This window comes from Cydia strobilella, chromosome 16 (assembly GCF_947568885.1).
Source record: "Cydia strobilella chromosome 16, ilCydStro3.1, whole genome shotgun sequence".
In the NCBI taxonomy this organism is placed as follows: domain Eukaryota; kingdom Metazoa; phylum Arthropoda; class Insecta; order Lepidoptera; family Tortricidae; genus Cydia; species Cydia strobilella.
Window position 1 is genome coordinate 5,527,953 of NC_086056.1, and position 26,968 is coordinate 5,554,920.

General features: G+C 36.5%; 2 protein-coding genes across 2 annotated transcripts in view; one reads left to right on the forward strand and one right to left on the reverse strand.

Annotated features, from left to right (window-relative positions):
* LOC134748279 (phosphofurin acidic cluster sorting protein 2) overlaps positions 1-26,968 on the reverse strand; it is a 153,453-nt gene that overhangs the window by 35,060 nt on the left and 91,425 nt on the right. The gene's annotated exons all lie outside the window — the stretch shown is intronic.
* LOC134748164 (NADH-quinone oxidoreductase subunit B 2-like) lies at positions 152-14,549 on the forward strand. Its single transcript, XM_063682872.1, has 5 exons — positions 152-337; positions 888-1,077; positions 8,509-8,636; positions 11,548-11,773; positions 14,402-14,549. The coding sequence occupies exons 1-5, from the start codon at positions 294-296 to the stop codon at positions 14,516-14,518; spliced, it is 705 nt and encodes a 234-aa protein (XP_063538942.1). The 5' UTR covers positions 152-293; the 3' UTR covers positions 14,519-14,549.

Here is a 26,968-nt window from a genome sequence, read left to right on the forward strand (position 1 = left end):
TTAAAACCTCATAATCCACTTCCGCTTATTTTTAAAAACTCTATTTCATCTACACTTTAAGGTGGCTTTTGGGTTATCAATATAAAACTAATACGATTTTGCGGAAGTAACTAACCTTTTCACTTGACGTCTCTATCAAAAGTTTCGCGAACATAAAATGTCTGCAATGATGTTCAAATACCGAACGAGTGACTTTTGTCAACTGACGGCGTGTCAGACTTGTCAGGTTGTCGTGTGGGCGGTGTGAAATTCAACGTTTGTATAATATTCGTTTATTATTTATAAATAGTGCAATGTTACGCATCGGTGGATATTCGTTAAGAGATGTTTGGGCCAGGTTCGTTTATTTATATTCGGTTCGAATACCTTAGATTACACTAGATAAATATTCAGACATCATTTATTTTTGTAATCTCTGGAGTTGGGTAAATATTTAGTAAATAAATGATTTACACTGCGAAAATAAATCTCTACAAAGGTAACATAAAATTGAACTCCAAATAATAAACACACATCGGTCTTAAGCTCGTAAGCTTTGATTTTCAGACATACTAGCTCCTAGAAAAGTCTGAGAGACAGTGTACCCAACTAGGGAATTTGTGTAGGCTATCCTTTTACTAGATACCAAATAACATCTCGGAGACATTATCCATGCGACAAAGAACTTCGAGTCATTGTTATCTTATTTATACATAAACAGTATTCGGGCGAAATTCAATACATTCCCTCGCACAAAGGATCTTTTGTGTTCCCATCTTCACTGATAACAATCGCCTTCAACAAAGAGGGCAAACTTATTAAAAATCTTGATTAGTTTCCACGATAAAAGCCTGCGGTAAGTACTTAATGGGCGCGAAAAAAATGAATAAAGCAATATAATATTTCAGGAATCAGCTGAAGAGTTTGAAGCTTGTTTTGGGCGATGATGACCTAGCACCTCGGTGCCTCAGGGAGGCGAGTTTGGTGCCAGCGAGACAGGCCAGTGCTAAGACCTGTCCTCCCGTCCCTCGGCATGCCAACAAGGTTTTCAAAAAGGGAGAGACGCGAAAATACTCGCCTTTCCATGAGCCCGGGCAGGTAATTATGATTGAATATCAATCCTACATTTGGTTAATAAAATTGTTGATGTTTTATTCATGTGTTTGTTATGGATGCTACCTGAAAACTAAAGTAGTTAGTGTTTTTGGTAGGTTCTATATAAGGTCTTCATATTAAATATTGTGTATTTTAGTTTAAAGATCGTGAAACGAGCCAACCTCATTCACGTCTTTTTATAACTTTATGCTACTCGTATAACAGTCCCTAGACTCCCTAGAGACATGCACAACAATATTTTCCAAAGTAGAAACTACTCAATATATCTATAATGCCAACTTTGAGTATGTTGGAAACACCTAACTAACTTTTAAAACTGAGCGGCACCAGAATTCCTTTTCTTTTCCATCTACACAATAATCAGCTGTCAAAACTCTTCGCAATGTACTCTTTGCCGCAAAAGCATTTATTCAAAGGAAATAGAAATATTCCGAGAAATAAAATGCTGAATTCAGCAATCCAGCTCTGAATTACCGTCAACCAAGATGGCGCTTCAATTTGCGCGCTAAAATTGCGTTCAGAGATTAACGGTTTAAATAAAATTTAGATTTCAGAATAGAAAATGTAAATTGAATTATTGAGATTTTATCTCGAAAGGATAACTTGGTTATCTAATGGAAAAAGATCCATTGTACATTTAAAATCAGTCTTCTTCAAGATCGTTCAGGAATTGAGTCTAATATGGTTGTTTTATTGCACTAAGCCGTCCTTATTCAAAAAGTATGGAGATATTATTTGAGTATTATATCGTCGCTATGCTTATTCAACCTCATATCTGCAACAATCATTTGATGGAAATGTCGCTTTTCTTTTATTCGGAATACGGGTGTTTTTGTCATCAAATGAGTGATGCAGATACGAGGTTGAGTAAGTATAGCGGCGATATGGCTTGGGTCCATAGTAGTAGAAAGCTAAATCATCTGTCTATATTTATTAGATTGACTTGTGTTAAACAAAGCGAAAGCTTTGTTTTTACAAGCTTTTTATTAACTTGCACCTGTACCTATGTAAGTATCTATGTATGTACTTATGTAACTATGTTTGTACGGGTCAAATCTTGCAAGTTAAAGTTGACTCTCTTCCGGACTTCCAATGAAGCTGAAAATTTGCATACACATGTAAGTCGGGTGACAGTGCAATATTATGGTACCATCGAGCTGATCTGATGATGGAGACAGGAGGTGGCCATAGGAACTCTGTGATAAAACAACGAAACCTAATTGTGTTTGGGGTTTTTAGAATTTTCTCAATGAGTATTAGTTGCCTGGGGAAAGAAAAGTACAGTCAGCGATAAAAGCTTGTACCAAAAATGAAATTTTTGCCAAAAACATTTCTTATTATTATGTCATAATTGCATATGACGTAAACCAAGTAACATAGTTACACGCATTTTTTGCAATAAATCTTTTTTTTTTTTTTGCAAAAATAGCAGAAATCTAAGTAAAACAAGGTACGAATTAACGGAATTACCCAAGCTGCTAAGGACTTGATGATTTAAAAAGTCATCTTAAGTTATTTAAAAATATACAATTATATGGACTGCACCAGTATGTTACACTTGGCTACACAAACAAACTTACAATTTGTAGGTGGTTTTGGCGCAGGCACTCTGTTCAGTGCACGTATCGAGTTAAGGCGACAAAGTGCCAAAACGTGTGACTTCACGTACTTTACAGATAGCTAAGGAGGCGGTGATGCTAAATTCGTAGTTACTCGAGCGTCATAGAGACCTATTGGAATCGAAAGGGTAGATGATAGGAAGAAAAAAGGTTATATAATATTTTCTTTTTTAGCGAGGAGAGCGTCTACAGATTTTTAAAAATGTAAAAAAAAAAAACCACCGTTGGGAGTTGCTCGAGCGCGTCAGATATTGGTAGTGTCAGTCGCGTAACCTGTCTCTGATAACAAGGGCATGTTAATATGCCGGTTTACATGGTCAGGGTGGTCATACGGAAGGGTAGAAAATTTGGAAAAAAAAACTCGAGCCCGTATCTTAATCTGACGGGCTCGAGTAACTCCAAAAATCCCCTCTTGGTCTCCCCAACCAAGAGGTTAGGTACCACTTTAAACACGCTTGCCTTTAGCCAAGTAAAGCGACCCTCTGGGATCGAATTTTCTCGGAGAAATTCTTGGCTAAGGACAAAGTAGCGAGGCAAATATTGACGTGTAAACATAATATGCTACGCAATTTGGCCGTCTCATTTCTTCATTGAAATCTAGCAATGTATTTGCTGAGGATTTGTTCTTATATTATAATACCTGTGAGTAATTGTAATTTTATCTCGAGTTAGCAGCAAAAGTTACGTTAGTTACGTGAAAAAGCGCTGAAAGTGGCTTGCACCAGATTCTCTCAACAAATAATATTTTGAGAGCTTCATATAATCATAGAGTAACTTATACTAGAGCGGTACTGTCATAGTAAATTTTGTAACCCCAGTAAATTCACTGCCATCTGTCGACTCACTTTAAAACTAAAAATAAATATTTATAAAAATACGATAAAATGTATTTAAATATGGATAAATGATTTTTTTATTTGCAATAATTATTTTTATATGATTTTGACCCATGTTCTTTCACTGGTATGCGTTAAAATTATAAATAACAAACGAAACAGTCAACGCCCTCTATACGAGTGTAGGCCAAAACTAGTGGCGCCATCTGATAGAGAATCAAATTTTCGTGATTTTCGAGGCACGTTTTTTCCTTAGATTGTATCCATCTATTACGGAGTTATATCTATCTTTGATATACCTATAATATATCAGCCACAGATACAGATATAAGAAATATCTATAAAGTTAGAATTATCTTTTTCTCGCTGTATTTTTGAATGCTAGGAACCCAAGAAAAATAAAAAGAATATGGCCTTAGTGACACGAAAACTGAAGCTTTTTAATAGGGTGAAGTGAAGGCAACTGAAGGCACCAAGTGTTTCTCTTGCCCCGGTCTTTCTCTTACCCCATTTAATTTATTATTAAAAAGAAACTTATGGTTATGTATTTATTTCGTAAGTTATAACCGTGTTTTTTTTGTATACGAAGTGAACAATGGAAACTAAAATATATAAAAGAAAAATTCCTGATCTTAATCAGCAATCAGGTAATTTGAATAATCCGGGACAAGCGAAGTAATTAAAGGTTCAGGGAATCATGGGTTCGATGAGGGTTCAGTAGGAACCCTTCGGGATTAGCGGTATCGATTAACGGATGAAACGAAAACTCTTATAAAGTCTTGATGACATGGACATAAGGTTTAATTTCGCCTGACCTGTGAAGTCTACACGTGTAACGCTGCGTCTTACGTAAGCAAACAACTCGCGAACGCGAAGCGAAACGGTGCGGCGCGGCGGCGGGCCCACGGCGTTCGCGTTCGCAACGAGATCGCTCACGTAGGACACTTCATAGGTAAAATATATATCAAAGGATTGATTCACCCCGTGCCGCATCGCTTCGCTTCGCGTTCGCGTGTTGTTCGCCTACGTAGTACGCTGCGTAAATGTTCGGTTCAGTGGGCGGTTAAAGGTTTCTGATTGGGAGCCCATAATTATTACGTAGAGAGCATTTGATTGCATTACAGGTTCTTATATACAAAAAAAAGCCATTATTCCTTTAATTGTGCGACACAATGGCCACGTGCTCAGGCACAATGCCCACGCGCTCGCACGAAGGAACAATAGCTTTTGTTTGACAGATTACGGTCTTAGGCGTAAAAATAATTTGAGAAGATTCTAACTATATTGACTTCAGTACTTAATGTACTATGTTGATTGTCGTTCTTTTCTTTTGGATTTGATTTTTAATGGTTTACAGTTAGTATTTTTCACGTTTACATATATGATTTACCCTCGTGTCTTGAAACCCTCGCAACGCTAAAAATTCTACTTTTGGAACCTCTCGCTACGCTCGTGGTTCAGTTTTGTAATCTTTCGTTTGCTCGGGTAGCAATGTTAGCATTAGCACGAGCCCCCTTGTAAAACAAAGAACTATTTTTACTCTAAGTATTTTTGAGTTTAAAGTACACTGCACTGCATGCACTCTTTAGAAAAATATATTTAAATAAAAGAGGCCGTCATCTACATATCTCTATCTTTGTCACAACTACAGCTGGGATTTTCTTTTCAAGAATAGGTACCTACGCGGTGGGTTAGCTCTTATTTATTAAGAACAACTTTTTTTCACCTCAGATCTTAATTTATCTATTCTTGTGTAATAACATAAAAACTTTCCAAGCCGTACATATGGAATACCGAGCGTTTTTCTCAATATACCTCGAGATATCATATTCCTTTCTTACGCATTGTGGTTAACGTGAAAGAGTGTGATAGAAGATATAATAAGGTGGGAGAATAGGCTTTGCCGCAGCGGGACCCAATTACCGCGGAATGGCGTTATCCCTGCGAAATGACTATACGGGACAAGGGATATAGTTGTGTAGATTACATAAAATAATGGCAGATACACTGCTCTCTTGAAGAATATATGTCACCGAATTTAGGTGGAATCCGTTCAGGTTTCTTTATTCATTTCAAAATGTAACCTAGGGCGCCGCCGGCACCGAGGCAGGTCCCTAATTATATATAAAATGAGGAAATGAGTTAGGTTTTAAGTCGCAAATTGAAATCAGAGCTAGCATCAAAATTAATGGACACTTAGGTAGAAAAGTGTGTCTCATCAATAAAGAATGTTGTTATTCTTTCTGAGTGACATATCAGATTTAATATTGTTTAATCTGTGGTACAAGCTGTTTAATGTTTACGAGTATAGCTATTCCCAGTTAACGGGACACTTTTCTTAGCGTTCAATGAATAGATTTTTCATAATCTTTAGCCGTGTTGGTTAAGAGTTGCAAAATATCATTTGATGTTTACCAGTCGCTTTTCGGTGAAGGAAAACATCGTGAAACCAAACTAGTCCTAGCTACAAGACCTAGTTTTCCCTTTGGGTTTGAGGGTCTGATAGCGGTCGATTTCGTAAAAACTAATATGCCTGTGTCAATTTTTGGGATTAAGTTGCCGATGCCCAGGGTACCCAAGTGAGTCATGGCAAAATACCATGACATCTCTAGGAAGGTGATGATGACTGTAGCGATATGAGCTTAGATTGTTGGCAATCCTTAACTGTGCGTTTCTCCAGAAATTTCCTGCCTCGCACTGCCAGATACACTGTAGAACTATGTCCTGGACCGATACGACCTTCAAGAAAAGAGCGTTAACAAATCTTGCACGTAACAAACTGATTGTTGTGGTTACGAGCAGAGACAGGAAAAAGGTATTTTGAAAAGGGCTCCATAACTGCTAGTGGAATTGTTTTTGAGATTCCTACGTGATACCTACGGCGGCGGTTGTCAGCAAAACTGCTGGTTTTGACTATTTACTATGATTGGTAGCGTCTCTTACCTGTGAACAATAGAAAATGTGTATTAGTTTCAGTGTTATTATAATAAAGATCGATGCCCAAACAAAAAATAATTCTGGGTAAATCAACTTTTTCTTGACACTTGCCATGGTTACGGTCACTTTTAAAACCCTGGTTTTATGGTATTTAATATAACCAAACATACATTTTTATGGCAGTTATAAGCCCTTTCCATAACGGGTCATCTACTTAGCATATTAGTAGAACGTGAATAACGTTTCGTCTAACAAACTATGCTATTATTATGGCCTGGCTGAAGGGGACAGAATAACAACATAAAATATTATTTTATCCACCCTTCTAATAGAAACTTGTATGCATTGACGAATTGTATGCATGCGCAGGAATCGAACTATCAATTATATTTTAACGTTTCTGAGCGTGCCATTAAATAGTTTATAATAGTTACCAGCAAATTAACTACTTTGCGGGTGAGACCTTCAAACGTACCTAGGTACCTTTACACGTTCTTACACATACTCCCTTGATAGTAAAGTTATGTTCCGTTCAATTTGAACACCCTTTTAGCAACTTCGGCTGCTGACTGAAACGTTTTCCTAATAAGACTCCGTCAATAAACACTTACCATTAGGTACTAGATATAATCTAATACCTACTTAAAAGTATATAATACATAAGACTACATAAGAAGAATCACATCCGCACAATCCCCATCAAAAAATATCTCTAGATCCCAGATTTCCGCAAAATAAACTTTTACGATCGTTTTATTCGTGTCTTAACAAATCTGGGAAACGTCTCTCGGCGCTGAATAGGCTTGTTTATCGGTTCGTTCGCACCCTGTGGATAGATAAACAGAAATAGAATCACTTGTAAACACATTAAAGTACGATAACTTTTAACAGTTCATGTGTGTGATGGTCAAAAATCGTATGTTCAAACCTCGGTTGTGCTGTGTCGAGCAGAAAAAAACGTGGAAGAAAATGCAATAAGATGGCTAGAAATTTGGTTGGATCTTTACCAATCTTTATCATACACAGACAAGAGGTTAATTTCGAAAACACCTATGGTAGCGAGGAGATTTCCTAAGGCTAGTATACCTTACTTGTCCTGTTAATACAATTTTGGCACGAGATAGTAAAACCGGCTCTGTTAAATGAACTTAAATGTCCTCTATTTTGCTTAACACGTGCATGTGCATATTGTGTATGTCATCAGTTCGCATCTACGACGCTCATAAGACCAAAGAGACTTAGGTAGTCTTTAGTAAAGACTACCTAAGTTAATGATACTCTTTGATAAAAGCTCAAAAGTCCACACCCGTGGTTTGCTACCACCTGTTGTTTGGTAAAATTATAGATAATAAATGTAGACAGTTATTGAGATGGAGCAGAGGACACGTCCATAGGCTACGGTGACTGCTTACCATCAGGCGGGCCGTATGTTATCATTAAAACGTCTCAATAGGGTTCTGTATAGGTCCAAAGTGTCCAATTCGTCAACAAAGCAAGGCCGTGATTACCCGAAGCTAATAGAGTACTTATATTAGCCGCGGGATGTTTGCGCGGTGAGTCACGGCTTAGTATTCGATGTACGAGCGCTGAGGTGTATGCGCTTGCATGGTCCGTGAATGGACTTTACTATGTGTTTAAATACAGATCAAACGCGAAGTAGTTTACGTGTTTATGAGTACTTTACAAATTTTACAATATAATATTAGATAGCTGTGCGTCAAATAGATCCAATGGGCAATCCGGAAACAATTGGCCATACGTACTTCTTTCAGAGATATTTAGGATAATAGTATTCGATTTTATGGGCACCTGACCATTTTTAGAAGCAAGCGCTGGAAATATTGAAACATTAATATGGATTTCCGCAAAGTAACGCCTGGTCCATTACATACATACTTAGTTTTTGTTTTCCAAAACTACAATTATTAGTGTGCTTTTCAGGGTGTGAGATACCATTAAATACCGAAACGGTCGGACCCAAAATGTACAAAAAGATTTATAATCAATATTGGTTGTTTCAGTCAAGGATGGAATGGGTAGTGGCTCGAGCGGACGACATCCTCAACTGGGGCCGCAAAGGGTCCCTTTGGCCTCTGACCTTCGGCCTCGCCTGCTGCGCCTTGGAGATGATGCATTACGCCGCACCTAGGTATTTAACTTTGTGTTACGTACAATAGCATCAGATTTGCCATGATGCCACCCTCAACAGGATTTGGAAAGGGCTCGCTCTGGCTTCCGACCTTCAGCCTCATCTTCTCAGCTTTGTACCTATTATCGAACTAGCGGCATTAGTTTTTCTTACCCATTCACTCGTAGTCAACCGGGGGCTTTAATAGGTATTCAAAGAATTTTCGCAGAGTTTGCTTCTCACATCCAAATACGGCGTACACGGCGGGGGTACGGCGTCGACTACAGAATCTTCTTAATACAATACAGTCTTTAACATCGTTAACGGGAGCTTTAATGGTTTTTCGGGCCTTTATGACGAGCTAGTTGAGCCTTGGTAATTAATAATCGGTAATTTACGCCGCATCTAGGTTCCTGGACTTCTAGGAATTAAGTTTTTGCCACATTAACGTCGCACACTCAGTGATTAAAGAGTGACTCACGGCTGACTTCTCAGAACTTGAAGAGCAATTTGTCGAGATTTGATTATAGCAAGTGACTTGTCCAACGTGTTAGTCACATTGATTAATGACTCAGGGTTAATTAGCAACATATTGAGACAGTAAATGTCTGATGAATTGCCGCATTTAAAATTAAACTTGTTTAAAAAAATGCTTGTCTTTCTCAGTCATAAATACTAATTAAAATTTTGTCAATAAAACACAGCTGTTTAAGATAAGATTAATTAATATCAATATCATGTCAAATTTAAATCAATGATAAGGCATCAAGAAGATTGATAGTTGACTTTGAAAGTATTGACTTTACAATTGTATGCTTACACTATTAAAATAAAAAAAATGTTTTACAACACTTTATGTCATCCTCATTACCTAAACGAGATAGAAGGTGTAAAAACATCACTATGGGCAATTAGGCCTATATGAATGAACAGCTCAAGTTCTTGTCACGGAAAACTACACTACAGTTGATACCTAATATATCACCTGAGATGAGGAATGCTTATCGCCCTTCAGTACTGCCTCGCCCACACTAACCTAAGGAACAAAATGCTGCAAAATGCCACTATTAACTGGTCATTGGTGCACCTTGTTGCAACCACATAAGGCTTACCAATGGTTAGTCGAGTTTTGTTGTCTGTACACAAGTTTCATACAAGATACGTCGTTTTGTAGAAGCAAGTGTAACGGATACAAGTGATCATTATCTCGTAATCGGAGCCCCAGGTTTCGTTTACTTGTTGCATAATTAAGTACTACCCTCGGTAATCGCGGCGTATAATTTTGCTATCACGATTATCTGCTTTGCTGACCTTATAGTTTGGAAGCCATGCAAACTTTCGAACAATTTACACTTGAGATTAAGTCGAACACATTATCTACATAGAGATTTTAGAATATTCATCTGGTTTTAGAAGATTTCGGGTCTGTCTCAAAGTACAATAAGAAGTTTGACATCCTTTTTCATGAGCGAATTTAGAAGACACATTTTGTTATATGAACAGTCAGCAAAATTTTATATCAGCTTGGCGTCCCTGCATACCTACATATTTCTATGCAGGGGTGCTAAGCTAATAGCTTTCTGACTGTACCTAGCTCACGAACTTTAATAACTAGACTATTATTATAGCTATGGACCTTCTTAACAAATGTCTACAGCTTTAAGGGTTCATCCATTAATTACACGAATTTTGAGGTTTTTTGACCCCTCCTCCCCTCCTTGTCACACTTCACACACACACACACACATGGTCATGGTCACATTTGGCAAACCCCCCCCCCCCTGGTGTGACGTCCCATTTCTTCAATGAAATCGGCAAATCGAATTAAGTATTATTAATATTTTATCAAAATATTTTTCACAAAAGAAATATTAGTATTTTTTTGATCCAAAATTGATAAGGAAAGAAAATTAAACGGTTAAAAACGATTATCGTTCCAAAAACTTGTTATTTAACTGTACAGTGAATAAAATAATTTAAATAAGTTAATGTGACGTCACAAAGTTTGTGACTCCCCCCTCCCCCTTGTCACAACATGTCACATTTTCTTGACCCCCTCCCCCCCTAAACGTGTGATGTAATTAATGGATGACCCCTTATCATAAAAAGTCGATCTAAAATACCTATCAAACATTTATTTTTTAGATGTAATTTAAATCTTATGAATGATTCCAGCCTTAAATGTATGATTTAATTCTCGGGTTCATGAATAGGGGTTAAAAAGGAATAAGCGTTCAAAAACACAAAATTAATCCAATACCTAATACTAAAGTACTAACACAGTCTAACTTGACGCCTTAATCAACCAACTCGGGGCCTTGTTCAATAGAATCTCATTATTGTTTGGAAACTATTGAGGCGTGTGGCAGTTCCAATAATCGGTAAAGCTTAGGTTACAATAATAATGCCATCTGAAAGATTGTTCGGTGTTTGAGTATATTTTAGCCGGCGGATGTGAGAATTATAGTTTCAAAAACATTATTAAATTAACCCTTTTCTGTGTCGTTGTTTTAAAAGTGTTAGGCTTAGAATAATATCAGTCACACACATATAATTTTATATAAAGTTAAAACCAATATCAAGTCACATCAATTAAAAAAGGTACGCGTTAAATCCCCTGAAAAGGGTTTACTTTATGCGAACTTTAATTTGTATGTAGGTACGTCGTACGTCCTACGGGATTTCATTTCCCTTAAGTTCAAAGCAGCCCTACTGCGAAAGAAACCCTACAGAAACTTACAAAGGAAAGATTAAGAGATAAGTAGGTAAATATGCATGTTGTGTTGTTCCTCGCAAGAAGCAACTGTTCCAAAACTAGTAAAGCGAATTCCGAGCGAATAAAACTTTCAAAGGTCGGCAGCGCTCAATTTAATTTTAGGAGGCGATTGCCATGAGGAGCGCCATATCTATACCATATATATTTAATTTTCAGATACGACATGGACCGCTACGGTATGGTGTTTCGCGGGACGCCACGACAAACCGATGTCATAATAGTTGCTGGCACGGTGACCAACAAGATGGCGCCGATCCTACGCAAGACGTACGACATGATGCCGGAGCCGCGCTGGGTGGTGTCCATGGGTAGCTGTGCCAACGGTGGCGGGTACTACCACTACACGTACAGCACTGTGCGGGGATGTGACAGGATTGTACCAGTAAGTGGTCCTTAATGCGTGACAAACTGACGTCATAATAGTTGCTGGCACGGTGACAAACAAGATGGCTCCCATTCTGCGCAAGCCGTTTGACATGATGCCCGAGCCGCGCTGGGTGGTGTCCAACGGTAGCGGGTACGTTGTGTACTACCACTGGCACGGTGACCAACAAGATGACGCCCACCGTGCGCAAGACCTATGAAACACACAGAGACATGGTGTCATTGATGCCCCAGCCACAAAATGATTACCGTCTTCAGAGCGCAGTCTCTGACAATCTGCTATATGGCAACAATCGTCAAAAAACGCTATAGCCATTACCTACACACACAATTTTGATTTGGCACCCATTTTATTTAAGCTCGGCTTAAATAAAATAGTTTTATTTCTCGGCTTAAAGCTTTTTACACTCTAAATCCCATTCACATGCCGCTGAAAATAAATATTTAATCAGCGGTTTGAATTGTAAGATTTATTGCAAGTACTCTTGTAATAAATTTAGTAATCTTAAGCTAAGAAACCCAGTACGACTAAAGTGACGAACTTAAAATGAAATTTAGTCTTAGGCACTTGAAATAGTTGGATAAATTTTAGACGTGACACTTCACTTTGACGATTTTCAACTTATTTTAACCTTTCGAGACCCGGACAAATATGGCAACATACAATATGGCGACATATAGTAATAGGGTACACAATGCACATAATTGTCTCTTAGTTTTAAGACCAGATAATTTTTGTTTCTTCCTAAATCTTTGTGTACAATAAATGATTTTTGCTTTATTTTTACTTTTACATATAGCTGGCTCCCCAGGGAGCCGACAGGTCAGGTCAGGTCAGGTTTAAGACCAGATAATTTTTGTTTCTTCCTAAATCTTTGTGTACAATAAATGATTTTTGCTTTATTTTTACTTTTACATATAGCTGGCTCCCCAGGGAGCCGACAGGTCAGGTCAGGTCAGGTTTAAGACCAGATAATTTTTGTTTCTTCCTAAATCTTTGTGTACAATAAATGATTTTTGCTTTATTTTTACTTTTACATATAGCTGGCTCCCCAGGGAGCCGACAGGTCAGGTCAGGTCAGGTTTAAGACCAGATAATTTTTGTTTCTTCCTAAATCTTTGTGTACAATAAATGATTTTTGCTTTATTTTTACTTTTACATATAGCTGGCTCCCCAGGGAGCCGACAGGTCAGGTCAGGTTTAAGACCAGATAATTTTTGTTTCTTCCTAAATCTTTGTGTACAATAAATACATATAGCTGGCTCCCCAGGGAGCCTGAGGTCTCGAAAGGTTAAGGCATCGAATTATTTTTCGACATTGGTGTAGTAGTTATATGACACCGAAGGAAAGATAACTAATTCGTTCAAATACGTTATAATAATTAATTTGACCGTTATGTACAGTAAGCTGCAGAGATAAGATCCCTGCATAGAAAATTGTTTGCAGGGGGGGTCAGTACGACAGACAGTCAGAACGTACTTATTATTTATGAGGTCCAATTACGAGAAAATATTTGTAATCTCCTACCTCGGAACCAAACAAATCGACTTTTCCTTTGAATATCAAATAACGAACGCTTTATTGAATTGAAATTGGAATTGAGATAGGTATACTTTTTTCTATTGCCTTCATCTTTTATTTATTCGAAAAGTACCTACTTAGGTACTCCCTTTATTTGAGGCAGGTGTACTTAATAATAATACAAAAATAAAGCTGTTACGAAAAACTGTTTTCAAATTTCATAACCCTTAAGTTTACATAGCAAAATGTGACGTTTTCAACCAAAAGGTACCACATTGTCGGTTATCGATAAGGTTGATTTCTAATCACAGAAAACCGGCTTAGCTCAGTGTTTCTAATTGAAGCTATATGGAAATAGCGCCTTACTGACCAGCGACAATAAGTTTTATATATATTATAGTTTATATATATATATATATTCTTATATGCACTTATATTCTAGTTTTATTATTTGTGCCCTTTTGGTTGAAAATGGCACAAATAATAAAACTAGAATATAAGTGCATATAAGAATGAACGTAAAAACTCGAGCAAATGATTGATGGGTCAAACGAAAGTTTGACATTGGGAGACTACAACTCATTTAATTGACACCGTTTCATTTCTGCTAGGTGAATATGTATTAGGTCATTTAGGTCATACTAAAAAACTTCCATGCCCCACTCCGGAACCGCGAAAGAAAAATTAGCTGTCCTATATTTATAAATAATCGACATTTTAGTCGACACAGCCGGTTTTTTTTCTCGTTCTCGATTTCGGTGTTAGTCCCACAGTAAAAGTTGTTTAACCTTATCACCTCACGCAGTATGGCTAAAGATTGAAAATAACCTTGTAAATAAAGAGATTTAGGGAAATTATGATTCCTGGAATATTTTTTTAGAGCAAGTTAAATGTCCCAAATTTTTATGGTTTTTATTTTGATATTTCAATCATACTTGTTAGTAAGTATGTTATTTGCATGTGTATTCGTTAGTTCTAAAGCATATTCCCGCTGAAAAATCGCAAACCTGATCCGTCTGTCTCTTTCTTGTTGTATGTATTTGTATTTTTTAGACGTTAATAAATGTATTTCTTCTTCATCGACACTTAGCGTAATAATTCCAGGTGGACATCTACGTGCCCGGATGCCCGCCGACGGCCGAGGCGCTCCTGTACGGGATGCTGCAACTCCAACGGAAGGTGAAGCGCATGCGAGTCGTTCAGGCCTGGTACCGGCATTAGTTCATTGTTAATACATTTATATGTGATTTGTTTGGATTGGATTGTTTTTATTTATAGAAAGAGGGGTCACCCGTAGCTTAGACAATTAATATTATTATTTTATCAAGCTTATTAAAATATATTTACAAATTAAGTCATAAAGATATTAAATCATTAATATATGACTCTTGGTTGTGAAATTAAGTGGTCATTGACAATAATCAACGTTGGCGAAAGTTTTGTCTACGTTTATTAAAGCCTATAGGAGTCAGTATAAGTTATGTCCACACAGTGAGGTTATTTGGGAAAGTCCGCCAAACGTTTTATTAGATTGTGTATAACGTTTATGTTTATCCTCTTGTGGCGCTGCACACATAACTCGGACGGACTCCAGATATACGGAAAGAAATATTATCACAACAAAGGAAGATTTACGTATAACGTTATCTGTTCCAAGTCATTGGCTGCTTGCATTCCGGAAGTCGCTTAGTGCTCGCCGTGGGACGCTTATCCTTTTTATGTCGACACACTTTACATTCCTGGGAAATACTGCAATGGCATCTTAGAAAAGTGTAGTTTGCACTGCAATAGCCTAACGTTCATATAGAACATTTTCATATCCACTAAAATACACATATTATTACCTTAAAGTTCCCAGTTTACATTTAAAAAAAAGTGATCGACACGAAGGTCCCAATGCAGGTGAGCGATGACATTAGATCGCTCAAGTAACACTAAAAGGTAAAAGGTTATATTTCTAATGTAGTTGAATTGTAGTATGAGATAACTAAAATGCTGTCGGTCGAACACAAGTACTCCAACCAATTGCATTTTCTGAACAAAATAACTCTTTTACTTCGTCGTTTTTAACAGCTCGTATCTACAAGGGACCGCTCTTGGGTGAGAAAACGTAGAAACTTTCAAACAGCGACTTAGGTGTGTTTGAATTTTCTACAGATACTTTATTTTGCTGGTCCTACCCCGATCAATGCGTCTGTAGGTGAATGTAGGACACCTCATTTTATGGATTGAATCCTGTTATATAAGTACCTCTCCTCTTATTAAAACGATTTGTATGTGTACCCATATTACGAAAATTATTAAATTACGCTAAAATAAATTATGTAAACATGCCTTTTTGCACCCAGTCAAGCAACTGTATATATTACTAGATCACAGGCTGCAAATATCGACGGCATATTTACTACCACCAACGGGAACATTGTTGAACTCCAGTTGTCGGGCTAAGAAGCTGAGCTTACGCCCGGTCACGTTCCTATACGTGGTCCATTGTGGCTCCATGGTTTACTGGACAGCGAGAGGGGCGGAAGCGCGTAAAGACCATCGATTATATGGGCATTCTTTTGAAATTTTATGAGGTTTTCAACAAAGGGTTCTTGATGGCTTTTGATAGGTAGAATTTTGTGAGCTTTTTACTCCGATATATTATGGGTTTTTTGATGATATATTTATTTTCTAAATATAATCTTGTCTAAAATACTACCTATAGATTACAGACTGCGAATATCGAACGCATATTTACTACCACCAACGGGAACATCGTTGGACTTCAGTAATCGGGCTAGAAGCGGAGCTTAAACCCGGTCACGTTCCTATACGTGCTCCATTGTGGCTCCATGGTTTACTGGACAGCGGGATAAGCGAAAGCGAGTAAAGGCCAGCGATTTTATGGCCATTGTTTCGGATCTTTATGAGGTTTTTAACAAAGGATTCGTGGCTTTTGAAAGATTTAATTTGTGGTAGCCGCGTAGCCATGTAGGCTCAAAATTTGGTGATATGTTTTTTCATTGTCTCTAATTTATTACTGCGGTTAGCTCTTTCCCTTAAAAAGTTTGCGTGGACGAAACAGGCATAAAGGTTTTGTTTTGTAAGCTTTAAATTTGCAGCATATTGTATTAATTATAGGACAAATCTGCCTATGAAATGCAATAGCGCATGTCTCATTTTGCCATTCTTCGGCAAGAAACACCAGTATTTTCCATACGACTCGCTTCCGCTCTCAATATTGCGACATCGCCAAAAAGCCTACTCTTAAATTGTGTATGACTTTGAACCGGGTAAATGTGATTACGATATACGTATAGCTTAAACTGCCCCGGAATTCCTGCTAAACTAGGTCGACTGTACACTGAGACGGTTTACGGTCAGAGGGTATATAATTTCCTGCCGAAAACAGGAAATTTAGCGAAACGATTTCGAGAAAGCTAAGGGGCGATGAACTGAAACAATACGAAGCAAAATTATTGCAATAACGAACTCAAAATTCACAATTATGTTAAACGTAAAACGTATACAAAGAACCTTTAGCAATAAACGATATAGATTAATTCAATAACATCAAACGAACAATTTGTTCTGCACAAAGAGCTTTACAGAAATGTTTTCTCGTCGATGATGACTTAGTTTCAGATCAGACGAAAGTTTAATGGAAACAAAGCGAGCAATTGGCTCAGGATCTTAAGACGAAATATCTAAGGACCCGCGCGAAACAGCCTTTTTTATGCAAACGTAGTCCTCAATTTCTTCTCTGGATTATTGAAAATATTTTGACACAATTCGTTGTATATCAACTACAGCTATGCCCCTACGTTTGACTTTCGAATTTTGAATTATTATAAGAGTTAGGAGCATTAAATTTATTTGTATGAAATCTGTTTTTCGCTCCTAATTTTTACAATAATCAAAAATTCTAAAAAAATGTAAGTAACGTACCGTACTTAGAGTATGGTCTCTAGATTCTTTCATTTTACTAGTAATGTAAGTAATGTAAGTACGTACTATGGTTAATGTACATCAAATTATGTAAAAATATTTTCCATAATGTCAATATCCAGAGGAAAATGGGGACTACGTTTGTATTGAGGAGCGGCCGTCCCCTTTCCTCTTAATTGATTCCAATAGAATTTCGCTGTCATTTTCAGCTTGTTTTAATGCGATTTACTTCGTAAGTTTGTAACGCCTATTTTGTAACTATAAAGACAAGGGTAGGTAGTATAGATAAATACATTAAGTTAAACAAAGTCATCATATTACAAGCATACACATTACAGCTTTGATGTGATAAGCTGATAAGTAGTACAAAACTGGGCATATCGTCGGTGGCCATCCTATATTTTTTTAAATGGTGCGAAATCTGTCTTAGGTCGGAATAGTCCCCAAGCGCCTACATACTTAGCGGTAGGGTACTTACTTTTACTTTCATTCTTAAAACCCAGTTCACAAATATCTCAAGAATCTAGAGACCATACTCTAAGTTTGCACCCATGTTCTACTTGTCGAGATAGCATTATCGAACCGAATTTTCAGAAAGCTTTAAACCCCCTCGTGAGGTTAAGCTCCCACGGGAGCGATGTAACCGTCTGTGCTTTATCGCTCCGTCGGTCCAATAAAACGTTACGAGGCCATTGTTTACAAACCGACAATACCAGTACTGAGCTGTCTGTTCTGTGTTTACTGCATACATTTGCGTCCGAAGCCTGTAAGGTTAACAGCCAAAATAGGATTTTTCAGATGAACGCTGGAAATGTACCAACACACCATTCTCGACCGTCTGAAACTAAATGGTGCTTTAGCATAATTATATCTAAGATATTTCTTAAGCATAACTATATCTAAGATATTTTTTTATGTAACGCAACTGCCGATTTGACGATAATTGAGTCAACGCTGCAAATAGCTTAATAAACGATCTCAAAGTATCATACAAATCTCCGCCCGGTATTCTAGGCTAGGCCAATTACACTTATCAGTTCGCATCCAGCTGAACGTTGTTATGCAGCAGTCTGACGTCTCGGCTGGGATTATCAATTCCGCCACACCGCAAGACTAAGCCGGTGGAATTCAGCTTTGTGCTAGACATCTGAGAATTGTTCACAGTGGTTACAAATGTACTTCAACTATTAGGCATGAACCTCATATGCTACCATTTTAAAAACCTATATTAGGTAAACAGGATCGCAAGCTAGCGCGAGAAAGAAACAGGAAAGGTCCTGTGATCAATACCGATCGGCAGAACAGTGAATGCACTCTAACAGACGGTATGCGGTATGCGAGCAGCAATTATCTGGAACAATGGGCTGTGCGGCTACGCTGGGAGGCTGCATCAATTATTTTTACAAAGTTTTCAAATTTGTACGCTATCTTTGGGTATTTGTAATGGCATCCAAACTAATGTATTTTTGCGTTAAAAACATGACAGTGAAACTATATTCAAGTATTTTTTTCTTTTTGTAAGTGATAAAAATTTCAATATTTTTTAGCTGGTGATTGCGATGACTCACCATCACGTATTCGATAATCAAAATATGTACTTTCCATTTACATCAAAAAACCCTTTGTAATGAATGTAATGATGCTTCAGCTTTATTTGCCATATTCACAATTCGTTCCGGTGTTACTTATATAGTTAGCTCTTATTATACTAATGGTTAAACACAAAAATCATAATATTTAAGGTTCCTTAAACAAGAAAACTAATCTAAGATTCTATGCGGTGACGACGTTACATCAATATTTCTTATTTACAAAAACCGTTTAAAATCACAAGTTATAAACGATCGTAAGTGTTATTACGATCGTTTATAGCTTGTGATTTTAAACGCCGCAGCTGCCAGCTCCCGGTCTAAGCGTGAGGTTTATTAATCGTTTCATGTAATCGCTTATCAAGTAATTACTCGGCCATCCATTTCTAATACACTGAGACGAGCATAAAGACGAGATGTTGTTTCAGAATATAAATAAACGTCCCGGGAAATATTTAAAAAATAAAGTTCTGTTATAAAGTTTTGTTACACTTGGACGCAATAAGGTATTTGACATTTTTTTATTAATAGTATCAGTCGATCAGGTTTGTTTTGAGGATACAAAAATACAAAAGTCACAAATGATGGTCAAAGTCTGGCACCCACACTTTACTGACGAAACGCTTCTAACAAAATGGCAATACATAGTGACGTCACGATGTAACGTCGCTATTGCTAAGAAGCGTTTCGATGTATGGAAAACAAGGAAATTGCGATTTTGTCGGTGAAATATTGCGTTTATGTATATATTGTTGCTATACAAATTTTTTTTTAAATAAAATGTAAGCAATCGAATGGTACCATAATTTTTTTCTATTTGGAAGTAAAAAAAAATTCAACGTATTTTTTTATTTATACCAAAACTAAATGGTCAATTCTGTAGTCTTCTCCATTTTCAACTACGCGGCTGAGACCTTGAAAAAGGCGGACCGAAAGCGCATACCTAGATGCTTTCGAGATTGGATGTAGATAAAAGAGTAAAGCAAGAGTAAGCAAATAACAACTTAATAACTGCGTGTTATTCAGGTTTTTACTGGACAATTATTCCACATATGTATTTAAATACCCTTTTCATGTCTCATGCTCTGAAAGTGGGTCGTTGTTGTTCTAAAAAGTGCGCAGAAAGTGATACGTTTCTGCTCTAGTGCAGAAAAGTGTTGTACTCCTCTTCGTCCCCGTCCCACGAGCATCACGAGAAACAAAATTGAAAAATAGTGTCTTTATTTCCCCGCCTGGAACAATTGGAAATTGTTCTAATTTTACTAATCCCGCATTGAATCGTTTTTTATCAAAAATGATGTAAGTAAATTGTTGAAATAAATTATTCTTGATTTCTTTTATTGAATTGTATTTACTCGATATCATAAGGCGGGAACCAAAAGGAATACACCAAAAATATTTTTTTAAACCATACACTTGCGTAAATGAGCAAAGGCAGTATCTTATACAGCCACAGTTAAACGTTTGTACGATATTAAATGGGTTTTTAAAGTCTTTTATCACTATATTCGTGAAAATAAAATTAAATATAAGATAAAATTTGCTTATTTTATTCATTAAATTGTTATTTAATATTGAAATTTCTTTATATACTTTTATTATGTTGGCTAAATGACTGGGATGCCATTAACTATTGGGAGTTTTACAACGAAAAAGTAAAAAATTAAAAAGTAAGAGGCAATCCCGCTGATTTTGATACTAAATTAACCAAATCATTTTAAAATTACTGCAGTTTGTTAAGATATGTGTGTTTCCGTAAATATTGCAATCTAAATATTTTTCGCTAGGGGTTATTTATCTTCACACGTGAAAAGTCTCCGATTGCAAGTAAGTCCTTAGGAAAAAAATAATGGCCGCAGGTCTATTAGGTACTTTAGTTACTGATTTTGCAAAATTGCCTTGTCTTGTTTTGTTTCCTCGCATTCGATATGAAAAGTAGAGTGTTTAACTCGAGTGAAAGGCACTATTTCCATCTCGGACTATTGGCGCTCTCACTGCGTTCGAGCGCCAAACAACCTCGACGGAAATGGGTGCCTTTCAACTCTTGGTTAACAATCTACTATTTCCACTTGCATGCCCACAAAAATAGGTCCAATATATAAAATAAGTCCATTATCATTAAATAATTTTACGGTTTAGACACTTGTTTTAGTGAGTCTAAACCGTAAAATGATTTAATGTTAGTATGTCTCACAACAGTTTAAATTCCATTATCATTGTCTGACCGTCCTCGATAACATTATCCTTCATCTAGGACATCTAAAAAGGGTATATTCAACGACTCGATCACTTTTTACTTGATTCGTTTTATTCAGCCCTAATGAATAAGCCGATGAAATTTTAAAAATAAAATCCATTTAGCATAATTGCCTATAAATAATTTACGTATTCCCTGAAAAAGGGTTACTTCTACTATTTCACACTTAATTTCGCTAAGGAGTAATTTTTAAAAATGTATTTGTGCCTATTATCGGGTTGTACCTATTCAGATTTTGTCATGAAATATTATTGTTAAACAGTACCGACTCTACATTTCGTTGAATAAAGACTGTACACGATGAAACCCGGCAACGCGAGATGTGGTGAATCTTTTAAATGAATGTACATTTTCAAGCAGCACTTTTCCTCTAATAATTTGTGGTTATAAAATAATAAAATTAGAAACATAATATAAAGTGAGATTGTCTGTGACTGTGAGCGTTATATATTCCACAGTACCTATATTTTTTTCGCCCACGGTCTTCTAACAGCCTAACTTGACCAAATTTTCCATGAAAAAATATTTTACTATTTTTAATTATATAAACCAAATTATACCTTATTTTATTACATTCTATTTTTACAACACCCAACATTTTTCTGATTGTGTTCAGATTGAGATAATTCTGAGGTGTTATAACTTTGGTGAATTTGACTTTTTGACAAAAAAATGTTTACCATATAAAAACAACTTTCACTGCTTGGAGCAGAAAGTTTTCCTGACTACCTCAAGAAGAAAAGAGTTTTAAAAAGTATGTTTTTGGTAAGATGACATTCTAATAAGCATAAAAGAGCTTATGAAAATATAAATACAATTGTGGCATTGTAGTACGAAGCGAGTGAAGATTATCAAAAAACGCTAGCAAAAAATTTAAGGTATGATGGATGAATATATTTGGCGAAAACTCACATGCATGGCCGGGTTTCATCGTGTAGTCTTTAGTCAACAAGACACGACTGATATATTCAACAACTTTTTTTTTTTCATGTGTGCGACTTGTGGGAGAAATCTAACAAGGCAATTATTATGGACAATGATAATTAAAGTAGATTTGTACTTTCTTACCGAAGACATATCTAAATGAGCCGTTATATATTGAAGCGACAGATGTATTTACCTGAAACAAACATTTCACCGTTAAACAAGTTATCAATAAAAGTGGAAATTCACAAACACACCCCTCACAATATTATCGTTCACAAAAAGGACGAACAACGTTTCAGCATTCATATATATATACTAAATTCAACGTATACGTATATGCACGCATGAAAATGTAAAAATAGACAAGCAAATTAACAGTTAGTTATTTTCGCATTTGTTGAAATTATAAGGCGGCCAAGTGCGAGTCGGATTCGCGCACGAAGGGTTCCGTACCACTACGCAAAAAACGGCAAAAAATCACGTTTGTTGTATGGGAGCCCCACTTAAATATTTATTTTATTCTGTTTTTAGTATTTGTTGTTATAGCGGCAACAGAAATACATCACCTGTCAGAATTGCACACTGTGTTAAATCAATCAAGTGATGTAAAGTAACAGTGTAAATTATCAAATTAGCTGCGTTTATTTTCTTGTTACCATTTCCATAATTACAGACATTGTCACGCCAATTCATTTAGCGACAGATTAAGTGGTCAATGGCAGCTATTATGGCCACGAGCTCTTTAATCAATGATCACTTAGCACACTAAATTATATGTCTAGAGTGGGGCCAAGCTAAATCTGCAATACCAAAGTGTGACAATGTTATCATAAACAAAACCGGCTAAGTGCTAGTCGGACTCGCGCACGAAGGGTTCCGTACGATTACGTAAAAAACGGCAAAAAAATCACGTTTGTTGTATGGGAGCCCCACTTAAATATTTATTTCATTCAGTTTTTATTATTTGTTGTAATAGCGGCAACAGAAATACATCATCTGTGAAAATTTCAACTGTCTAACTATCACGGTTCATGAGATACAGCCTGGTGACAGATATACAGACGGACAGACAGACAGACAGACAGACAGCGGAGTCTTAGTAATAGGGTCCCGTTTTACCCTTTGGGTAAGGAACCCTAATAAAATAACAAAAGTACTCTTTAGTCTTATTACTTTGCCCTAATCATCATTATACGCTTTTAATTTAGGTTAAAGCTATAGCCTAATCTAGATTAGTAGGTATCATCAATCTTGTATCATGAAAAAGTAAAAACAATTTTTTTAATTACGTCGTAGTGTACAATTACGTTATATTATATTTAAATGCTTTTAGGATAATTAGTTAATTTGGATAGAGTATTATATTCATTGCATCTTTGAGAGTATCGATTTTGCACGATTTAAATATAAATTCATTCTCTACATTCAAGATAATGTCGTAAGTAATTTGCAATTAATTAATCATCTGTAGTTCTGTACTTATCGTATAAATTACGTGGCGAAAACGAAATCTTCACAAAGTAATTAACTTCGATTATTATAAACTGATTTATTAGTTGAGTTGATAATTGTTGACTTTTGCTTTTGCTTTACGTCCAAAGGTACGGGGTACGAGATGAATAGGTCAAACGTCACATTTATGATAGCAATCTAATTACAGGAGACTCATTTAATTCGACCGATTACCGATCTCTCTTTTACTACTTAATGAAATGCGAAAGTCTGTCTGTCTGTCTGTCTGTGTGTTCCCTCTTCACGCTTAAACCGCTGAATCAATTTAGATGAAATTTGACATAGAGATAGGTTGAGTCCCTGAGAAGGACATAGGATAGTTTTTATCCCGAAAATCATCCCTTAAGAAAGTAAAAAGCGGAGTGGAATTGAGATAATTAATGAAGTGCCTGCTAATTTGTGTGCATAATATGCTCAAATTGAATTATTGCTATGAAATTTTTTCCAGGCGCTACTTTAGCTGCTGTTACTAAGTCCACGCAGACGAAGTCGCGGGCAAAAGCTAGTAAGAAATAAAACTGACAGCGTTTCATTGCTCAACAATATGTAAATTATAAATGTCCTACAAGCTGTAGGTAATTATTTATTACAATGTCCACAAGTGTAATGTATTAAGGTGAAATTTAATCGTACTCATATCATAATACAATAAGGTACGTCTCTCATGCATGACCTTAAAGCATCACGTCTTAATGACAGGAAATATCAATATCAGTCATTATCACGGCCGATCACGCGCAATCTCGACGTTTGACGTCGCAGATCGTGTCGCAGACGGCGGGCAGACGGCGCACGGCGGTGAGTCAGCGGGCGTGGTGCACTTAAGACAATTAGGCTAGCCTTGTTTTGCCTTGCCTGAGACTTTGGCAGGCCTCTAGACATGAAAGGTGCCTTTCCATATCGGGCGAGATAGAGGGTGTTGTTTTTATTATCAAAACATGACTATTATTAATTTATTATGTAACCGATCAAAAGACAATAAACTACTAATACGAGTACCAGGCAAAGGCATTTTATTCGCTAAAAGTATTTCTTGACATAAACTAATTTTAGACATCTGAAAGTTGGAACTAGTAGTGATGCTGATAAACTTATAGGGTAAGTAAGCATTTTTAAATACAAACTTATGGGCTTCGGAGCCTGCTTGTCTTTACATATTTTCACTATGTCAATGAAACGAAAAGTCTAGATGAAAAAATCACAACGAAGTAGATTAGTTAGAGTAGTTTATGTCTCTGTTTGACCTAATGGTTGTCTGGTAGAGAATGCCTTTTGGCATTAAGTCCGCCATTTGTACATTTCTCTTTGTTTGTGCAATAAAGGTTAAATAAAATAAAATAAACGAAGTACGTAGATGTATGCAAAAGATAATTCCGTGTTCCTTATTTATAATGCTTCATTTAGTATCTACACAGGAAATGGCCATTCAAATCTAAACCTTAATGAATTGGCGTAACGCTGTAAGTAATCATCAGTATAGTGCCATAATCAGAAGCACTCGGCTAATTGCGCGTATGTAAACAAAGAATTATGTAACAGTTGAACAAAGGCCGATTACGTTGTTGCTATTCCCACTGCACACGTGAGCGCTTACCCACACGCTTCACGTGACCTTAAAATTCGTAGCAAGTTTGTCTAAGCTAACTTTAGGTATTTATGTGACATGGAAGCGGCCACCGTCGCCCATGGACAAAAGCAACATCGGAGGTGCCACTTACGCGTTGCCGACCCTTGAAGGATTTGCCACACTGGATGCGTTCTGCGGTCAGCGGTCAGGTCAAATCCGCATTATGTATGAACAACATTGACAGCAACCTTTGAAGTTGAAGTTTGACGTGACCGCTGCCCGCAGAATGCATCCAGTGTGGCAAATCCTTGAGAAACCTGAATACCCGCTTCTTGAAGAATCCCATATCTTCGAACAAAGGAAATACCTCAGGACTCGTTCTACATTCTGAACATTCTGGGAAGAAACAAGTGAGTGCTTATTCTTGGTGTGCCATGTATCTAAGAAGTGGGAAAAAGCTTTCTTTCTTTAGCGGGTCTTTTGGGAGTTTAATCAGCTTGGTTCGACTCTATGCATATTTGGAGAGTACACTTATACTGGTTAGAATACCTCTTGCTCGGTAAGCGATCAGAACAACACCAACAGGTGTGAATCTTTGATGACGTATGCAGTGTGCACAGATGATGCACTTCCGTTATAATAACAGCAATTTACAAATGTGATTGCTATATTTATGAAGTGCTGTACAGTTGAAATTTTCACAGATGATGTATTTCTGTTGCCGCTATAACAACAAATACTAAAAACAGAATAAAATAAATATTTAAGTTGTAGGGGCTCCCATACAACAAACGTGATTTTTTTGCCGTTTTTTTTTGCGTAATGGTACGGAACCCTTCGTGCGCGAGTCCAACTCGCACTTTGCCGGTTTTTTATTTATTTAGAGAACCAACTTTTTATACGACTAAGGCAGTTACGAAATAATCTCAAGATCTTTTTAAACTACCGCACGCTACCTAAGTCTTATAAGACATAGTTTTTCGCAAACTTCGTAAACTTTACTAAGTTATAAATAGCGAAACCAATGCTATAAACAATGTTTAAAAAAAACTACACGCGATGTTCTGCAGGTAAAAATAAATCGTCCGAAGTGAATATATTTACATAATAAGCTACTTGCGTAACTTCGGTATCTTTGATTATTAGGCCTGTTTTATTTCTTTAATTTATAGGTCAATAATTCGGGTAGTTATATCACTTATGTGGTTTAGTTTGTACATAAAACAAAAAAAATCTCGCCAAATCGTAAAAAGTTACATAATATTTGTTTTTAATAATAATTTAAAAACCAAAACACATTCGATACTACTTTATTTACTATCAAGAAAACCATGCTTTAAAAATTCACAATGTATTTAAACAAAATGTACGCAATAAACAAATAAACTTAAGTATTACGGATTTATAGTAATATTATTTTCATGAATTTCATAAGAAAACAGTCGAAAGAGACGTAGACATAATTTATTGGTAATAATAATGAAATATTTACCCGCCGAACTTCTAAATCTTATTGCCATAGTTATAATTTTATTGGCATTTAGGCTCTAAGTATATCTACCTATGCATAGTAAAACTCAAGCCCACAATAAGAATTCTGATATAGATTTATTTGTAGTCAAACATGGTCATTAACTCATTATAGTCATTATGATCACGTCATATTAGGGATATTTGTCTTAAACAAATATGTGCCTATAAACGATGGTATACGCGAGTTATCTCATGTCGAAGCGTCCACGTAGTAAAGGCAAAGATAGATATAACTCCGTAATAGATGGATACAGTAAGGAAAAAACGTGCCTCGAAAATCAAGAAAATTTGATTCTCGTTCAGAGGGCGCTACTAGCTTTGGCCTACTGTCGTATAGATGGCGTTGACGGTTT